The sequence below is a fragment of the Argiope bruennichi genome, chromosome X1 (assembly GCF_947563725.1).
Source record: "Argiope bruennichi chromosome X1, qqArgBrue1.1, whole genome shotgun sequence".
Lineage (NCBI taxonomy): Eukaryota > Metazoa > Arthropoda > Arachnida > Araneae > Araneidae > Argiope > Argiope bruennichi.
In genome coordinates, this window is record NC_079162.1 from 68826580 (window position 1) to 68848317 (window position 21738).

At 26.7% G+C, this 21738-nt stretch overlaps 1 protein-coding gene across 9 annotated transcripts in view; it reads right to left on the reverse strand.

The window, feature by feature from the left end:
* The window catches only part of LOC129958324 (LIM domain and actin-binding protein 1-like), a 98949-nt gene that overhangs the window by 29512 nt on the left and 47699 nt on the right, over positions 1-21738 (reverse strand). For 4 of the 9 annotated variants that reach the window (XM_056070731.1, XM_056070732.1, XM_056070723.1 and 1 more), the window contains 9 exons: positions 18236-18484; positions 15755-15835; positions 14829-14918; positions 14340-14429; positions 11482-11586; positions 11148-11278; positions 10069-10172; positions 8162-8185; positions 3929-4000 (listed from right to left, as the gene is read on the reverse strand). In XM_056070731.1, the coding sequence (XP_055926706.1) occupies positions 3929-4000; positions 8162-8185; positions 10069-10172; positions 11148-11278; positions 11482-11586; positions 14340-14429; positions 14829-14918; positions 15755-15835; positions 18236-18484 (946 nt within the window). The remainder of the gene's footprint in view (positions 1-3928; positions 4001-8161; positions 8186-10068; positions 10173-11147; positions 11279-11481; positions 11587-14339; positions 14430-14828; positions 14919-15754; positions 15836-18235; positions 18485-21738) is intronic. The other 5 variants (XM_056070724.1, XM_056070728.1, XM_056070727.1 and 2 more) reach the window with 5 other exon arrangements.

Genomic DNA, 21738 nt, shown 5'->3' on the forward strand with positions numbered 1-21738 from the left:
TTTTATAACAACCTTTACACATAACAAATTAAAATGTCATAAGTTGGAAATTTATGAAATATCAAGTTATTTAAATAGAAATAAAAATATAGAAGCTATTATCATGGAGCACAATTCAGTATTTTCCTCTTGTCATCACTACAATAAAGCCATTACAAATCTAACCCTGAAAACTTTCTTCTCATCTGGAAATTGCTTGGTCTATCATAACAGAAATACTAGTATTTAGCTAAAATCAGGAATTTATGCAATATTTTTGGATTTTCCGACTATGAAATATTTATAATGTTATAAAATTAAGAAAAATTATTTTAAATAAAAAGTCCAAATGTATCCAGACAAGTTGACAAATGATTTGCTAACTTAAGCCACCTTTAATTTTTTTAAATAATACATAGTTATGTTGCAAACTATGAAAATTCCTACTACCGCCTTTGGAATGTTATTGCCAATATAATTGATTTAGAACGTTCATTGCCATAACATTTAGATTTTTTTTTTAAAAAAAAGGCCATTAAAAGTTTCTTCTAATTTCGCATTGTTTACATACAAAAAAAGCAAAAATTTGGAAGTTCATATGGTAAACAGTAATTATTCGAACACTTTACATTATAATGGTCACACATTAGTACTTTTAACGCTTACCTGAAGCTATGAATTATTTTACTTTTTTAATGTATTAATTATTTTACTGTTTAAATGTTAATAATTTTTTTTTAATATTTCCCTGTTTTGTCTTCATTATGAAATTCTCTCTTTTGCTAATCTGTTTTCTTGCAGTTGGGATCTTTTCTATACAAAATATTCAAGGACACTTACATTACAATTAATCATGAAAATCGGATTGAAACGCATAGTTTTCCATAAACAGAAGAAAAAAAAAATGCAATGCCAAATATAAAATTAAAAAAGAAAGTCGAAAGAAAATGTAAGTAATAACCCTCAACTGGTCAGTGAAATGAGAAGATAACAAATCAGCATAATTTTTAAAAAAAATGCAGACTGCAGCTCACTAGCCTTTGCTATAACCCAGCATAAAAAATGAATAAATAGAATAGAAAGTTTAACGATATCCAAACTAAACTTGCTAAATGGATTAAAAGTCCAACCCTTATTAGTCACCATAGAAGGGTTTGGGGAAGGTGAGTATTTTCAGCTTCTATCTAATCGAAAATTGGGTCAAATTCTACAGTAAGATTATTTATATATTTTTTTAATTTGTAATGTATACTGAAAAATTCTAAATAAATTGTTGAATTAGCATTGTAAACTATATAGCCAGATCATCCAATTTCAGGAATTTTGATTCTTATTGCAAAAATAAATTTGCAAGATGAGTATTTTTCTTTTTTTGTATATCTTTTAATAAATCTTCAGTCTCAGTCTGATCTTGATGAAATTTTAGATACGTGTTTTTGAAACAAAAGAATTGTCAAAACTTTGACGTCCAAAAGTTGAATAAATGTCAGTGAAACCCCCCGCCCGAAGAATTTATAGTTTCTTTTGCGAGATGTCTTATAAAATATTTCATAAAGACTAGTTTAATAGTTAATATATTAAAATTGGGAGAAGAAAGAAGACTTTTTAATTTTACTAATTTCCTCTCTATATAGTTTCTTCTCTAATACATTTTTTCAAAGTTTTATATACAATTAGTAATAATATATTTTATTAATGTATTGTTTACAATTTAATGCTGATACCTTCAGTTCATTACTCGTTTCCTTCCCCTTTTTTTGTGTATGTGTGTGTGTAAAGATGAACAAATTTTGGATCCCTAAGACAAATATTCAGTTTGGTAAATTTCGATTAAAAATTTCTTCTGATCATGGCATAAACAGAATAAAAACTGTGAAAGAAAACCCACAGTCAACACCCTAGTTAGCGTCTTCAGTCCGGTAATGACGGACTGCACGCAACCATGTTCACACTGCGAACACCGTTTTCTTCCCGAAAACTCAACCGGATTCGTTCGAAAACTCAACCGGATTCGTTCGAGACCCCGTGCACATTTGTGAATCATTGTTTACGAGCTTGGAATGGAAGCTGTTCGAGAAACATTTTCCACTCCCATGGGCAAAGTGACTTGTGACTTAGAAAAATGCTAAATAAGGTAAAGTTAATAAATGTTATCTCACATTCTAGAATTAACAATATTAGAAATTTCAGCCTTGTCATGTTATTCAAACTACGACAACCGATTTCAAGGCATTCAGAAAAATAGGGGCCATTCCGTACTTACTATAAAGAATATATTTAAAATGTTCAACTGTACATTAACATATAAAAAAATTATTAAGCAAGCAAATTAAGGAATAAAGAAATAAAAGAATGAAAAGTTCAGTCATTTACTGCATTTTTGTAAAGAAAATCAAATTTGTCTGTGCAGCAATAAACAAGTGGTGTAACATTTAATTGAAAAAAAATTATTCAAATATTGTTTATAAAAAGGCAAATCATAATTCATATAAATAATTTAAAAAAAAAAAGGAGAAAATATATCAGAAAATAATAAAAGTAAATAATAGAACTTTTGGGAATGGAAGGGGTGATAATTTGGGGGATGAAAAAAAAACAAAAAAACTACAGACAAAACAGAAATGATATTTTGTACATTGTTGTATAATTTCAATACAATGAAAATTTTTATATTTTAAATTTTCATATCTGTACAGTAAACAATCAATTCTGTTGAATTCAAAAAATTTTTTTGCACATTAGAAACATGTCCTGAACTTTATAGAGAATTTATATATAATTTACAGTAGAACACAACTACCTATAGCAAAATATGATTTTTAAAAATGCTTTTGAAAAATTTAAATGATCTCTTATTCCAATGGATTATGCCAAAAATCTATGGTATATCGGAAATAATAATTAAATAGAGCCAGCAATCAAAACAAAATCTACAATCGGCATATCTCTTCATCAAATATTAGCATTTTTGTAATATAATTTTAATGCAGTTTTGTAGACTTTCATAGAGTTGAAAAACAGTCCCTTTAAATTTGGGAGCCTTGTTGCTTCTGAGTAAATGTTAATTTCACATGAAATTAAATCACACCATTTGAAATTTAGAAATGTATAAAATTGTAAGATTTAGTTTCAATTCTATTTTACCAGAAATAATATGACAGGACCTTGTACAAACATCCCCCCCCCCAACTTTAAGTTTCATCAAGCTATTAAATGAAATTATACCGAGGAAACGATTTTAGTTTACATCTACCTACCTATATTACAAAACATTGTACTATGTAAAACTTTTTAAGAAATAGAATAATTCAAATTTTTAGAAATTTACATTACTTATAGTAATAAAAATAAATATCACACAATAGTTTAAAAAATAATTTGTTATTTCAACATAAAACGAATTTACAAAATAATTAAATAAGTTTTTTTAAACGTTAAATTAGTCTACAAAGAATAATTATTCCGAAATTCACAAATTGTTTTATTTTTTGATTTGTAAAGTCTTATAACAAGAAAAACTTGGGTATAACAAATAATAATCAAATTTCCTTTACACATGAAATTTGATTATTATTTTTTTTATGCAAGTTAAATTTTTTTTTTTTATATATATATTTTTTTTTCAGTAAGTTAAAAACAATTATATTCGTGTACTGATCTTATTCAGAACTTGCAAGACATTACACAAAGAGTATGCAGCAAATCATTCAATTAAAAAGCTTTGAGTTAGAATATTTAAACCTAATGATCACAAACGCATTAGCTTTCAGTAATTACTTAAATTGTTTTAGAAATACAAATAATGCATCAAATTGTTAAGTAAGCAAATGCAAAAAAATTAATGTAATTCTCCGAAGAATACGGTATACGAAATTTATGAATATTACATCTTTAAAATTGTTTAAAGAGTAATATAGTAGGATAAAAAATTAATTAAGTTAATACTTACATCTCACAACATCTGGAGGCAACTCAGCAGGAGTGTTTTCACGAATTATCATTTCATTACGTCGCTGCTTTCCTGAAATCCAAAAATGCAAAATGCTAATTATACTTTTGAGTTAAAATTGTGTTTAAATTACGATTTAGCAAATCGTAATATATTTCAATTCAAATATAAATTAAATGGTGATAAAATATTTCATACTGAATAAAAATTAAACTATGAAGGTATTAAGTAACACCATAAGATTTTCGAGCTAATATTCATGGAACGCATTTCCTGATATATAAATAAAGGAGAAAGATTTCAACCACTCCGCAAATCCTTAAATAATAATTACAAAATACATACAAAATTATGTAGATTTGGATTGAAATTATCTAAATTAAAAGTCATTCTGCGTTATGAAGATTACGCTGGTGGGGAGAAAGAAATTTGATCACAGTGGTCTTTCCATAATCTAGGATTTTGCTATTAGGGCCCTCCGGTAATTCAGCGTTTTCATAATGGCGAGGGAAAGGTTAAATGTAAAACAAATTACCGAACATAGATAGACATCAGTGACGAGTAATTAAAATATTAGTCCGCACAACTCAAATTAAAGTTCACAATCCTATTTCAAATATATCTGAGACATTCTAATCAAACGCACATGGAAATTATTTAAAAGCTATCATTTCCAGGACTAAGTTGGAATTTTCAAAATGAAATATAAATTCTTAATAAAATTTAAATTTCTTAATTTTTTTTTTCATAAATAATTATTCTTTATGAAAACATTGAATGTCATTTATCCTATTTCATAACACCTTTAGTCAAACTCTTCCAACTTGACAAGATAGGGAAGAATGGTGCTAGCAATATTATGCCGAATTAAAATGCTCAAAATATGATCCTAATGTCATCAAATTTGAACAGAATTGAGATCTTAAACAAAAGTAAATTTTCTACACAATAAAACTACAAATTTAGAACGGAAGTAGTTTCATTCCAGAACTATGTTTATAGCACTAAAATACATAAAAACAAGTATTGCAAAATAAAGAAAAATTGGTGACAGCTCATTAAATAAGATTATGATAACTACTAGAAACATTTCAAATTCCTTTCATGATACCTGCTGACCTTTTCACATTAACATTTCAGTGATCTTAGCCATTAAAGATAAAAACTGACAGTAAATTATGTTGTATAAAAACAGTTTAGCACTGGAAATTTTAATGATCCACACTATGAGTTTGCAAAAACTAAAACCCAATACTAATCATAGAAAAAAATCAGAAATTTGATATTTTTTATTTGCATGCTTCTCAACCGATTTATTTGGTTTAATTTTTTAACCACACCATTTTAATATTCACGGAAAGAAAACAATACTGCTCACCATATATTATTTAAATCTTTAATCTATATCTCATCATATAAGAAAATAGAGTAACTATTTTAAAAATTTAAAAATGAATGTATTTTGGTTCACATTTTTAAACCAATGACTTTATTTTAAATGGCAATGCAGCAATCAATGAAAGATATAATTTTTGTAAAGGTCAGAAAAGTTTTTGTTTTTCAACATTTCACAGCGAGCACAGCAGGTTTCCATGTTATGGAGTCACCGTATTTAAAATTATTACATGAAAGCAGAGGCGGCGGTAGCAGGGGTCAAGGGGGGGCAGTTGCCCCTTTGTCTGCCGTCTGAATAAGACGACACGTTTTTCTCGACTTATCTTTTTTCCTTCGGATAAGATTTTATTATAGATTATGGAAAAAAATTGTTTTCATCACTTCGATTACCTCCACTGGAATTATTAGAGAAATTGATGCTTTTATATTATTCATGAATAAGACGATAGATTTGTTTTCCATAATTCATCATTTAAATTCAAGTTCTAAAATTAATCGTCATCTTATTTATGTAATTGTTACTTCCTCAGTAACGAATTGATAAATTTATTTTATTCCTTTCACTATGAGAATAGTCCGATTAAAATCTAGTTAATGGTTAAACTAAATTTAATAAAACGCTCTTTTCTTTTGACATTCTTGTGAATATTCATGCTAATAAGAGTTATTTTGCTGTAGCCACATTATGTGAATTGATTATGAATCAATGAAATAAGTAAAATGTATAATTGCAAATTAAATTTATTTAACAGTAAAATATCTTTCTTTTGCAATCTAATTTATCGGTATACAATTATTACACTAAAGAAATATTACCGACTGCAGATGATGACACAAAATAAATATATGCGGTATGGTAGCTTTTTAGTTATGCGAAAAGAGTTTATTCAAGTATTAAATTTGATAAATAAATAAGTACTTAAATTCTTCAGATTCTGCATTCAGTATTATAACTATGTAATTGAGGAACGTATTACTTTATTTTCTTCTCAAATTTTTCTTTCAATTATTCTTTGCAGCAAAAACTATATTAATTGCAGGTGCTTCTAAATTTTTAATAAACTTTGGATAAAGATGTCTTGATAAAAAGGATGATTAAAATAGTTATTCATAGAATATTCATATGTAACATATTAGCTCACGACATATGAATTTGCTTAACTTCCTAATTAAATGCTCTTATTTGGATGATTATTATTATTTTAATCCCTAGGCAAGGGCATTTGAGTTAATGAGGTACTTTTAAGTGATTTTTGCATTTTAAATTACTTAATTCACTTAATTGCAGATTAAAAATTTAGTAATTCAGTGTCAACCTCGCCATTGTTTATGAAGGGGTTAACAAAAACCAATGCATACAATTGATAACTCACACTTTGGGAGGAATATTAGCTTGCAATATCTTCTAGGGAAAAAAAGTACTTAACCATAAGAATGCGTGCCTAAAAATGAAGATAGGGGAGTTCATATTCTAGATCTAATTGTTTTTTAGTAAAATGCATAGGTTTTTTTTAAACCCTAAATATTTATTGAAAAATAAATATATGGGAATCTGATATTTAAGTAGTTTCATTTTTTACAAATACATTTTTCATATCTTACATAAAATATTAAGCTTATACATAAATTTAGAAAATATTTTCTCCATCCTTCTTAAGAAACAACATCATTGTATCTTTTCCGCATTCTATATTGTTCGTGTCCGAACTATAGTAAATTTTTGTTGATTACGCGCACTTATTCTCTTCGGATTCGAAACACCTCTGCTCGTTGTCGCAATCCTTATTTAGCAGATATTTTATATAGGAAATTATGCTGAAAAATGGATTTTTGGTGAAAACATCGAATATTTTTTATTTTTTATTTTGGATTTCTGAAAAAGTTTCTTTTACAAAACTTTTTCCTTCAACATTTATTTTATATAGATTCCACGATAAGAACACGCATCTGTTCATTTAGAATGACACTCCATTCTGGCGCAATCTATGTTCCTATCTATATACTACTAGAATAAAATATAACCATATTTTTTTCTAAAATTAGATCTCAGTGCAATTAAATATCAAGAGTCTCATAAAAAAATAGGCTCAAATATTAGCAATATTTTGACAGTCAGTAAATTTTTTTAAAAATCTTTGCAAATTTTTAACGATGAAAGAAAGAGTCAGTATCTGAATAAAAAAGAAGCTAAATAATACTTTATTTCCTTTAATTAAATGTAAAATTAATTATTAGGAGTTATTTTGGAGCCAAATTAGAGATATTGGGCTTGTCCCCCTGTCGAATTTGTCTTGCCTCTTCGTCGGCAAATCTCTGCCGCCGCCGCCTCTGCATGAAAGATCACAGAACCACTGAAAATTTAATCAGCCTATAGAAAGATAGTATCTATTTCTTACATATATATGAAAGCGTGCGATCCTACTATTTTAGCATGTTACGAACGTAAAAGTTCAAGTATAACTTTATCGAATCTTTTACACCATACAATTATATTCTTTTTAAATTATGGAAATTAACATGATATCATCGTTTTCTCATAATTTCAATTTTTAAAAAATCAATCATATTCTTACATGGCTGCGTCTGAATATTAAAAAATATCTTGAACACAAAAACAAAAGCCATAGGACCGGAAAAAGATACAACTAAAAACAGATGGAAAGTTTCCACATACAAAAAATATATATGGCATACAAGTATCTGAGGCAAAGCTTAGAATTCAGAATACATATCGCACTGCTGTGAATTAAACGTACATCAATGATCACAGAAACATGCTTTTTAGTTATGGTTATAATTGCAATAGCCAACAATGTATAAAATTAGTTAAGTGCATACCTTCGTCATTCAGTATTTCAGCTGCTACACATGGACGCATGGAAGAAAAGATGCAATTATGATTAGTTATCACACAGCAAAACGCATGAACATGCTTTAAAAGAACAACACACAGGCAAGTATTTCATAGATAAATGCTACAAATTTCTATACAAATATAAAATACAAAGGGCAAAAAAAAAAAAAAAATGATTGGGAACTAAAGAAATTTTACACAAAATAGAATATATCGTATTTTAGTAAAACTGGACAATTATCTCAAGGCTTGGACTTCACAATTTAAAATGAGGAGTATTTATCGCTTTCAATAACACATAATACACAGAGTATAAATATATGACCCTATATAATACATATATAACGTTTTCAGCCAACGCTCATTTATAATAAACAAGGAGTATAGCAAAAACTTTTGAAATTCAAAATTTGAAGTCGATAAAAACATGTCGCCAGTTCACATATTTACCAAATATATTTTTGGTCAAATTTTAAAACATTTAGATCTTCCGGAATTGACCTAAAGTTTGAATCTTTTTGTCAAGAACATGGATTTTATTTTAAAAAATGTAATTTTACAGATCTTAGCAGATTTCAAACAAGTTATAATTAATAAGGTCACAAGAAATTTGTAAATAACAAAATAGCTTAAAAATAAATGAAACTGCCAACAATAGACTCATTTTATGAAAAATTGATAATTTTGCTGCTAATCCAGAAAACCTATGTCTTTTTCAATTTGACTAAAAAAATTTTGGTGAATATATGGTAGTGATAACTTTTTATCGAATTCAAATTTAAATTTTTAAAAAGTTTTTCAAGATAAACCCAACATAAAATAATATACTCGAATTAAAAATACGAAATTTCAAATTTTTAAATATTACTTTTAATTTTTACAAAGAATGTTATTAATTAAATTTACTTTTAATGATAAAGTAAAATTACATACAGTGACATGCATCATTTAGTACAAAAAGTGTTTTAACGGTGTGAAGTTTTAGCATTCACAATTTTTTTCACTTTACCTTTAGCAGATTATTAATTTTATTAAAAATATTGGAACAATACATGTGCAATTCGCTTAGGTACGAGTTTTTTTCTCATTTGTTACAAAGGCATTCAATTTAAAAGATGCCACAAATTTATCAAAATATTGAAGAAATTTTTAACAATCTCACAATATTGCACTGTTTTGATACTAAAAAGGGATAATTTAAATGCCAAATTACGTAGTTCTACAAATTTCACAAATAATTATATGAAGCATATATCCATTTCAGTTCAAATTATCCCAATTTTTAGAATATTAAATGTTTTTAAACTTCCAATTAAATGTTAGATTACTTTATAAAGCACAAACATTTTAGATTCAATTCGTCTAGTGTAACAACTCAGGTAAATTAAAAGACAAAAGAATAAGCATAAATAAAGAAAATGAGTTGTTTTTCAATCACTAACACAGAAAAAAAAATACTCGCAATTTTATAATCTATATAAGAAATTTCAAAAGAATCTTTTCCTCCTTTAAAAACTGAAACTAGTTCACAAATAAAACTCAAACGCAAGTTTTTTTCAAATCTGATTTCTAAACAAGATAAAATGCAAAAAAATTTAGTACGTTTTCTTATTATTAAATCAAACATATTAATAAAAAGCAAAACTCTAAGTTAGTAGAAACAAAACATGCAATATTAAACCAACAAAAACAGAAAACAAAACAAAAATGAACGACATTAAACTATCATCAAATAACGTACATATGACCAGTAAAATTAAATCGGTCAACACGTTATTTTGTTTTGAGTACTTTCTAAACATGTGAAGTGGATCAAAGTGACGAATTATTTATATTACATAAGATTTGATAAATTAAAATTAGCATTGGAATAATCCATTCATTTACTAACTTGGTGCTGCATCTTCTCCATCAAATCTTGCTTTCGGTTGGAACAACTGACGAAAATGAGGTTGACAATATACATCGCCTTCATTAGACTGATATGTATCAACACTGGAAAAGAAATACCAAAAAATAAGCAAAAAATATTATATAATAGAGATGTCGTTTGCTCAAAAGTATACATAATTTAAATAAATAAGCAAAATTTTAAGATGAAAATCACAGAAAACTTTTAAGAACTTTTATTTTAACAAGACACATACTCGATTAGGTAGTTTTATTATCAACAGTTAAATGAACCATCTGCAAATTTTGTTCATATAGTGGAAATTAACCTTTATTTTTTAGATATACGGTCAGATATATTACATTTTAGTGTTCCTTTCAGAAAACACAATAAAATTCAAATCCAAAATATTAAATTATATAAAAAAAGACTGAAATTATCCATTTTACAAAATTATATAAAGTTGTGCTCAAGTAAATGAATCTAAAGGTTATTAAATTTTATGCAATTCATATAAAGAAATATTTTTGAGAAGTCTAATTAATATAAGGCTGAATATATATTTCACAATTTAATATGACTGATAGATGCATTACTCAACAAAGCTGCATACTTTTAGCGATTAATTAATTACCCAATTCCACCAGTTTATCAGCTGTTGGAAATAATTTTTTTTAAATCTTCAAAACAATATAGTTATATGGGGTAAGAATTTTTTTTCCTAGAAAAACTATCTTACATAAGAATGTAATATAAAATTATCGCTCATTATTATTTGCATTAATAATTTGTTTATGAAAGTTATTTGTGGAAATTAAAGCAATTCGGAACAACACAAGATTCAGTAAATTATGCATTTTTCTAAACATTTGAACTCTGTTCATATGTTTGTAAAGAATTCAGAATGAAGTATTTCAAACCATATATTATAAACTTTTAAAATAAATGGTACAGTAAACAGTTGCAAATATGTTTTTAAATACTGGTAGACTTATCTGCATAAAAGTTCATTATTTAGAAATTATAATATGATGACAAGGTAATTAAATGATTTATTAATCAGAACAAATGTATCTTACTTCAGGAGCTTGTTGCATTCTTTACAACGGAAGCAATTTTTATGATATACACTTTTGCATGCTTTTATTTTTTCCATCTGATAAACATGTTTGCCACATATTTTACAAAGACAAAGCTCATCTTGGCCACTCTGTAATATAGAGAATATTCTCATCATTACCTGAATACAATATACTACACATTTGTTAGGATTCAAAATAAGAATAATGATAATACATAAATATTGCCATAATCAATTCATTAATATCTTTTCATGATTTTTTTTAAATTTTCAATTATTTGGAAAGTATTAGAGTAGTAAAAGATATTTAAATATAGTGTGCAGTATTTTACCTGACTAAAAGTACGCTGTACTTTGACTCGATCGACTGATGGCTTAACTTCTTCTTGAAACACATTTTGTTGAGACTCATCATTACTCTTAGTGAAACTTGTTTTCTGTTAGTGTGAAAGAGAGGGAAATCATCATTTACAATTCTATAATGTTTAAAACTCATATATAACAATTGCACAGTCACAGCATTTCACTGTATTGAGCTAACAATATTTAATAGAAATCTGAATAAGAAATTAGAAAAAGAGACACCAAACATGTAGCTTTTATAGAAAATTTTAATTTCTTTGAATGCGGACAGACGATTAGCTTTAAAAAGGAAGAAAATACATGAGCCAAGAAACCAAAATGCCATCATAAAATAAGGAGCTCTTTTATTATTTAGAATTTGTATGTCTCATCCATTATTTTCACCAATACTTAGCCAGGAAAGCCATATTTTAAGTTCTTGGATAATAGAGAGCATGATTATACATGCAAAATAGAAATTACAAAGTTTTCATGCTCAAATAATAAGTATGTAATAAAATTTTCACGATAATTTCTCAAAGGCTGATTTTTCTAATTTGGATACTATTCAAATAAAAACTTTATAGCATATCAATTAAAACTTACAATAATCTAAATTGCATTTTGGAAATTTCCATAAGACAAAATTAAGCGGCTCTAAAATAAAATCCTTAATCTTAGAATCTTAAATACGAAAGTTCAAACTTTGGTATGCATGAAAACATTTACAAATATAAGTAATATAAAAGAGTTGGAAGTGCAAATTAAATAGAAACATAATGTACCTTGGAAGTAAAAGTATGAAAATTTTTTCAACAAATTGAAATATATTTTGCGATCCCACCACCGATTACTAATATTAGTTCTTACCAACATTTTGACAGAAATGCCAGTTTCTATAAGTTCAGTCTCTTTACACCTGTATTCTTCTCTGGGCATAATGAAGCTGGATTTCTGCATGCAATAAATAACTACATCTAAGCCTAATATTAAATTTTAAATGCAATGACAGATTTCTACATAATATTAACCACAAACAAGATTAAGTAAAATTTTGATTTAACTGAGGTAGTAAAATTACACTGAATTTTCAGATGCATTCAATTTTGTTATGAAGTTTTCAATTATATATCTCAAATAATTGTAGTAGAAACAGAAATTAAAGCAGTGTGTGTGCGTTGTACTTTTATGAGTAATAACAGCATTTTAACGTACGGAAATAAACAATATTTTATTGAATAAAACAATTTTCATACTACTAAATCATCCTAAAATCAACAGGATTATTCCTTTTACTAAGCAAGGAGTTTAAAAATATGCTTTATCATAACTTTCATCTTGAACATCTGCTTGTCTTTCTAAACAATTACGTACTCCTCAGATTAAAGTAAATCCACATGGATTTTTAAATAAATATATATGTAAGAGTTTCATGATTAATTGAAAAACAGAGCAAATTAATATATATTAAAAACCTGCAATGAACCAAAATTAACTGAATTATTTAATTAATTAAAGTGAAAGAAACACCCGAAATTATTTTTAAAAAATGATTACTACTGCAATATAAAAGCCAACCAAAGGCATCCAGGAAAATGTTTAAACATCACAAAGAAATACTTCTCTCAAGATTGGTATAATAGTAAATATTAAAACCAAAATAATAATAACAGCTACTAAAAATTATATATGACACAAGTAGCTACAACGCCTAATAAATATACAAGTGAGCTGTCATTAAATCTAATAAAACATTATGCATCAGATTTGAATACCAATGTTTTATATTATATAGATAATTTAAGAAATTAACGTGAGATACTTCATACATGCACTGGTTACTTTCATTTACAGCAACACGATTTATCTTGCAATGCAGTTTTAAACATCATATAGGCTTTTAATATGGAAATCAAAGTCACTGAAAGTAATATATTACATAACTGAACACCTATAAGATATTAGCATGATTAGTTGAAAACAAGATTGAAGATTACCGTATGAGATATTTATTAAATGTTTCATTTCTTTTTGTTTATAAAGCAGACGAAAATCACGGTTCCAAATGAGTTTCTTCAAAACAATTTTTTTTTTGTTACAAACTAATACAAGCACAATAAACACGATTATCATGTATTGCTTTGTCTCTTAAATTAAAATGAATCATCAAAAGATATATGTCATTATATGAATAAACATTATCAATTTTTTGAGTTTTAGAATTTGTTAACGCGTGTTTAGATTTCAAATCAAATCGGATTACTAAAAATTCCATTGAGTTATAAAAGTATAAAGTGAACGAGCACCTTTCACTTTGAGATGGGACATTTTGAAACAACTTTTCGTAGAAGCACATTTATTTTTATTTTTATAATTTATAAATGCTTCAGATTTAAAGTTTTACATATTAGGCTCAAGTGGCTTTTCTCTAAATAAAACATATAATATTGGCATGCTGAATAAAACTTGTATAAACATTCGATATGTCATATGAAAAATTAAAGTAGATAAAGTAAGTTTTTGTGGTACGATTTCTGCCATAAAAGTAGTGACCAAATTTCAATTTCAATTAAGGTATTTTAAAAGTATTTTCTAGTATGCAACTGAAAATAATTATGAAGCATGCTTCAAAAAGAGCGATTTATTATGCACATTTCTATGGCTATGTATAGACTTGTACGAAATGAAACATTAAAATATTGTTAGCTCAGTACTTGTAAATCAATACAATCACAATCAGTGTAAAATCACAGATGCATCTGATCAAGTACGATTTTGAAATTTGAAAATATGTCTTGAAAATTATAATTCAAAAATAAAAGAAGGAAGAAATGTTAGAAAGACTTACAAGAGCCCTGACATCTATTCCTGTATTTATAACTTCTCTGTCAGGGGAGATACCCCTATTAATTCCACCATGCTGAGCATAGTTTGATTTCTATGTTTCATAGAAAATAAGCATGCAAAATAAAGGAAGTTAAACAGATTAAATGTTAACCACATCTAATACAGGATAACACAAATACAAGAATAAAAGACGAGCAGAAGAAATGTTAGAAATTCATAAACACAGAAGAATTCAAAAAAAAAAAAAAGTTTTTCAGTCAGTTTGAGAGATTAATTACAGAAGGTAATATTTATTCACTTAATTAACATTCAAAAGAATATGCTCAAGTAAAGTTTATTAAAATATTTGTGCAATCTTAAAAAAAGAAAAAAAACTAAACATGATTCAAGTGTGCTAAAAAAGAATTCAGGCAAATTCAATCAAAATAGTGAACATTTCATAACTTATGAGAAGTGAATATTTTATGAGTTTTGAAAATTTCAAACTCACCAGTAATTTTATGTCAACGCCAGTAGAGATTATTTCTTTAGATGCAACAGGTTGACTTTCTTGGGTAGTTAAAGAGACATAAGATGACATCTGCATGCAAATCAGTAACAAAATACATGCAGTCATGCAAAATGCAGTTAGTATCAGAAAAGAAACAGTTCACTTTGTACTCCATTTAATAGTCATACAAACATATTTAAATTTACTTACAATTATTCAATTTTAAAATACATACTGAAATCTGAAGGAAAATATTGAGATAATAAAATAAATAGGAAAGAATCAATACATTCACATCCTCACAAATGATTAAATATACTTATATTTGATAATTATATTTTTTTACAAGTACATTATAGTGCTGACATTTTAATCAGTCTCCTTAAGAGTCTTTTTTCCCCTTTGCTTAAAATAATAAGGATCACAAATGCAAATGACAGAATTAAAATTTTTTAAGCACCTATCATTTCTATTAGGCCACTTCAATTACGATGAAGGATGAACACAAACTATGTGAAACAAATGACTTCTATATTTAACATAATAATTCGAGTAAAGAAATAAAATTTCTTTTATTTATAACAGTGAAAGGCTTTTGGTAGCAATAAACTAAACAGAGAGCAAACAAATTCTATAATGTAGTATTTTAACATCGAGCGGTACAATTTTACCTATAATATCATTAACACCACGCTGTGAAACCAAAAGAAATTATATTGTTTCCTAATAACCTTCAACTTCTATTCAATTTCATTAAGCAATATCTATTATTATATTACTGTTCAAACTATATCAATGAATGCTAAGATTAAAATTAAAGAACATTTCAAATAATTTCGATTAAGTGTTAGTTGTAATTCAAAAAGTTCACCATTCTAATAATTCAAACAGGCATTTCCTAAAATATATCTAAGAGAAATACTTACCAAATCCGTAACAGATGATAAGCCATCTAAATTCTTCTCTGTGCTCACCTTCTTTTCACCTAATTCCACATTTTTGCTGTTCTAGAAATAAAAAATATCACTCCATAATTAAATAGAAATCTTTAAAATGATCAAAGCTAGTATTTAATTTCTCAACCCAAATTACAAAAATAATTTTGATATCAATAAATTTATAAATTTAACAATTAAGAATTTTAAATCCTGCTTTTAAACATACAATCAATTTTATTATGTTAGGCAGATGAATTATTTACTGTTATTACAGAACATGAATTATGAAAATGGCTCATTTCCAATTTAAAAAAAAATGAAAATCACAAAAATTCTCATAAGTATATAATGCTTCCAAGGCGAAAGGAAATTTTTATATAAATAGAAGAATAGTTTCAGCTGATATTTTATACATTTAAATATATATAAACTAGTCATTTTTATTAATGCTTAACAACACATTTGGTAATTAGTATATAGTGGGTGGTATTTGCATTTTCTCCTCAACTCTTCATAAAACTAGAATATTTAATATTCCATAAATTAGTCTTTTACAACATTACACAACATTTATGTGTTGAATCAAGGTAAAACAGACATCCTTTCGTTTAAATAATGTACCAACTTCCAGCTATAATAATTTACAGAAACAATTTGTTTAGCAATATTAAATTATTCATATTTCTTGATTTCCATGAATACTGATCATAGCTTATCTATACAATTTAGAATGATTGAAAAGAATTAACAATCTTTTAAAATATTACTTACATTTAAATATAAAATAATCGCTCAAATTAGGAAACTCAGCGCATCAGTTTCAAAAACAATACAATTACAGAAATAAATATTAATACGAACTAGCTGATCTTAACAACCGGCAATCCGCCCACTATATTAAAAACATAAGTTTACTATGGACAAGCAATTTTGTTGAGCTACATATTAACACAATAAAAGAAAGTACTATTTGAAACTATAGTTGCATAATAAAAATAATGCATTCTGATCATTTAGCTATACCAGAAAAGAGGCAAAATTAACTGGTGAATGAAATTGGTAAAATGGGTCCAGTTGTTGAGTCCAGAGACTCAGCACATGATTTTATTTTCCAATCTCTCTCAAAAAATGGAAGACACGCGACCACTGATGCGTATTTACAAGGAATAAGCATTCATATGAAACGACTAAATTGACAGAGTGGTTGTGGAGATATATCAAAGTAACCACCCCATAGAGAACGAACAATCAAGGCCAGTTCGAGAGGAGTGTGAGTGCACAAGGTTCTGCATTTCTGAAGGCACGGCATCATTGAATTACTTTGCAGATTAAAGATTATTTTCTCATTTTGACCCGAATATACATAAATTTGAATATTATCACGGAATTTGGCCTCATTCCAAGTCTACCAATTCAAAACTTTCCGAAATTTATCACAAACACTTATTTACATGAGATATCATTTGAATTTATATATAAACATTCACAAACTGAAGACGAACTTAAAAGTTGCAAAGATTTAAATATGACTTGGGAAGAAGATAATGATTGAATTGATTTATTTAATGAAATTAAAAATTATCGAGGTTTTCCTTTTAGTGTCACAATTTTAGAAACATTAAAAATTTTAATTAAAAATTTATTTGAACTGCATCTAAATTAGTGTTTTCAAAATTATTATAATTGTAAATTATAATGGGAAAAAAATTCTAGCATTAGTCAAGAACGATTTATTTTCTTAAACGATCGATCCTTTGGATTCAAATTAGCCAAAAAAACTAAATTATGATTCTATTATCAAGGAATTTGCCAATAAATCAAGAAACCTATAAAAATCTATTTTTTAATCTTATTGTATTAAGTCATAAATTAAATAGCATAAGTTCATGAAGCAACTATTCTTATTATTTATTAACAATTTTCTTATGAGAATGAATTTTAGAAAATAATTTATTTATTATTTTCACTTAATCCTTAAATCATTAGTATCCAGTTTGTGCCATGTCAAACAATAAATAGCAATGAATTATTTTGTTTTACGAAATTGGTTTCAAAGCCTTGTATGTCATCTTCGAATCAGGGTTCAATTTTTCTTTCAAAGTGGCTCATTTTTATTTATGCGTACAGTGAAGAAGTGCTACTGAAATTTTTCACTAAAATGGAGAATGGTTGATAACAGGCGGCCATTAATGAAGTACCTAAGAGACACTAATTTTCAAATCAAATAAAAACTGGCGAACTCAATATAGTGGTTGTATCTGGAGGATTCTGTTCAAGTTTTTCCACATAGAGGATGTCCACTGAAGTAGCGTTTTTGAAATTTCTCTCTGTTAAAGAGCATATCATGACATATTAAGGGATAAGGAGTTTTTAAATAAAATAAAAAAATGGGTGAACTGGTTGTGGCTGAGGAATTGGTTTACAGTTCCATCATTTTAAATATATAAAACAAATTAAAAATCGCCTTACCTTTAAACTGACAGTGCTATCAATTCCATTGTGTGAGGAATATCCGTTAGTTTCAGCCTTTTTATTTTCTTTGATGGTAGTAATTTCTTTCTTCATGGTTTCTTTCTTTGGAGAAATAATACTAGATGATGATATTCTGGTTTCTTCTTTCCTAGACTCTGTCACTTTATATGAAGTTTTCCTTTCACTGATATCACTTTTGGATGAATGTGAAGAGGAAGAGGAATTTGTTCGCCCTCTTCGAGATATCTAGATAAAATAATTAACCATTAAAAAACTGCTCTGAACAATAAAAAATAATTCAGAAGTTCCTTCTTAATGAATACTAATACCGTATAAAAGATTCACAAATAAAAAAAAAAATTCCAAAGACTTTATTTAAAAAATGTTTTTCAAGGAAAAAAGTTTTAAGTTGGATTTCAAATGAAATCCAGAACAACAAGTTTCACGACCTGATGCAGTAGAAGCCTCTCCAGAAACTATGAAAAGCATCTGCTTTCGTTTACATAAATTTCTACATCAGAAAATTTTATTTTAGAACAGCTGTAAAAAGATGACTAATTTGAGAGTTGACGAACGTTATTTTATAGATAAGAATAAATATAAGAGAATTTAGATATGTAAAAAAATTTATAAGCTTATGAAAAAACACAATCAACAGACTCAAAAGAAAAGAAAAACCATATTTTGCAACATATTTTTCAATTTTAAATTGAAAACTCCGACCTGAAGAATACAGAGAACGACTAAAAATTAATTTAACATCGGCTGAATAGTAAATATAGTAATACTGATAAATCGGATATAGTTATGCAGAATAGTAAATTAAGAAGTAATCAAGGCTGAGTTCAATAAATAAAGTTATGAATGAAATTGGGTATAGTATTATCAACACCATATATAAGCATTGTTTTACTTTATTTCCTCACTAAAATTGACCTCATTTTTAAATAAGTGTATACTATAATTTTTTTAACAAGTAAATAAATACAAAAACTCACCCGAGTTTGATTTTAAAAAACTACCTTGGATTAAAAGATATGCAAAGGGCCTAAAATTCTCTAGGTTGTAGTCCTGAGCTCAGGGATATTAATTTTCATAGTTAAAACTATGCTTTAAATTACCTTTTTAATTATTAGTTTGATTAATCTTTGGCAATAGCTAGCAAATTTCGAATTAAATAATTTTAATTTTATATCTGAATTCACATTATACATATTGAAATACTACACCATAAATTCAATTTTCATAAATAATAAGCATGATGCTTTAATAAAACATAGAAAATTAAGATATATTAATTACGAGTAATAAACAATTGTTTGCCAGCTTTTTAAATACTACGCATTTGTTAAACATAATGCAAAATAATACATCTTTAAATTCTACAAAATCCACGCACAACATTTCGGAAAAAAAAAATCTTTCACACTCATTAAAGCTGCATATAGATTACATAATATATATAAAAATAATTCTTTTTTTTCCCTCCAAGAAAATTATTTCTAGATGTATCCAAGTTCAGTAATTTTGGTTCTACGTACAGCAGATGTAATGTCATTTAATCGCTTTACGACACTATTTCTACAGCATTTTCGATAGATTTGGAATTCTTTTTAAGATAGAAGACTTTTCTGTCATTGAATTAGTTACTGGCAGAGTCAAATGACTTTATATATTAATTATGCTACTGAATATTTCTTTATCATTAACTATAAACAAAATACTTGCTTTAACTCATCATTAAATATTCTAGTATTTACACCAATTTGTTATATAGTTATTAATATTTCATAAGAGGAAAAAAAAAAAAACATAACATTTTTCTCATTTCTTTGCTAAACAAAAGAATGAAATATTTCAGAAGTTCTCCGGATTATTTTCACAATGACTTTATTTCATTTATTTATATTTTTCCGTCATGAAAGTTCTATGTTCAGACTGCTACAAACAAATGCCACCAAATTCCTCTCGAAGTGAGGATGGATTTTTTTTTTTATCTCATCCCATTAAGTCATTTTTCGTATGTCTCCGATAAAGAAGATCATTAAAAATAATAGGGTCTTCTAGTTCTATATTTGAAAATTCGTAACAAAAGTGCATACAATTTTCTAATGATCTCAATAAAAAAGCTGCTTGGAAAAGTGTGCCTTCAGCCGACTGAAATAATCCTATTTTTACAAATAAAAGTGAAATCCATAAATAGTTACTTTGTTATAGAAATTCAAATTCTCAACATATTTTCTTCATTTTTCCCCCTCTAAAAATATTATAAAACATAAGGAATGTTTTAATAAAGGTTTCATGATAATTAATATTTAAAAATTAAAAATGAACTTCCATAAATAGAAAAGATTAATTTATTTTTAATTACTAATGTTACTTTACTTTAAATTACTTAATTAAATTAAAGTAATTTAGTAGAAATTAATTTATTTTTGAATGAAGATATTTAAAATCATTTTATTTCTCATCGAACTGTCATCAGCAATGTTTAATCAAAATTTGTATCATTGTAAAATTATTAATAACACATAAAAAAAATTGCTTTTGGTGGTTTTTAAAAATCATTTGATAAACTGACATTCTTATTTTAATTAAAAATAAATTTGCATACAATAAGTGAATTTTGTATTTTATATTTTTTATAAAATATTTACAATTAATAGAAATAGTCACCATCAATGTAATCAATTCGTTATTATTAATAATAACCGGTCAGTGTGATAAACCAATTAATAACTTCTACCGAAAAAGTCTCCAAGTTCCTCCCTCCCATATTTTAGATTAGTATTTTAAAAGAGGGCAATACAAACTTTTAATTAACTTTGTACTTTTGTATATTAAATCAAAATTTGCATTTTTGAAAACTTCCATCCTCATCCAGAACTACTGCAAGTCATAGTGAAATAGTTAGAAAAAAAATTCCAACTTAATTGGAAAAATTAAAATGAACGAAAGTTGTGCTATGGAAATTTTGATTATTTTCACAATCTAAATATGTTAACTGAAGAATAACATATTACTAGAACATGCGACGAAAGCTGGATACAAATTAACCAGCATCTACCTAAACATCTACATTCTGAAATAGAAAAATGAATCTACATTCTGAAATGGTTGACTGCCATTCTACCGATAAGTGAAAAATTTTGAATTTGTTCAATTTGTGACTCTTTTTTGTATTTACTGGTAAACACAAGCACAATAAATCTAAAATACGCTACCAAATACTTTGTACATCACGTTAATCATACTTATTTTCAAAACAGGAAAGCCACCTCCCCCCTCTAAAATACAAAATATTAATATTGTACAAAATTTAAAAGGAAACAATACAGAAGTCGCAAAGATAGAAACCAAATCGTTTGGGGATTAAAATACTTTAAGGCATAGCAGAAATGTCAGCAACTAAATAAAATCTGATCGTAGAAAGCACCAAATACAGCCCCAGGAAGTCATATGTTGGCCGCCACTGCAGTAAAATACATGTATAAATAAAA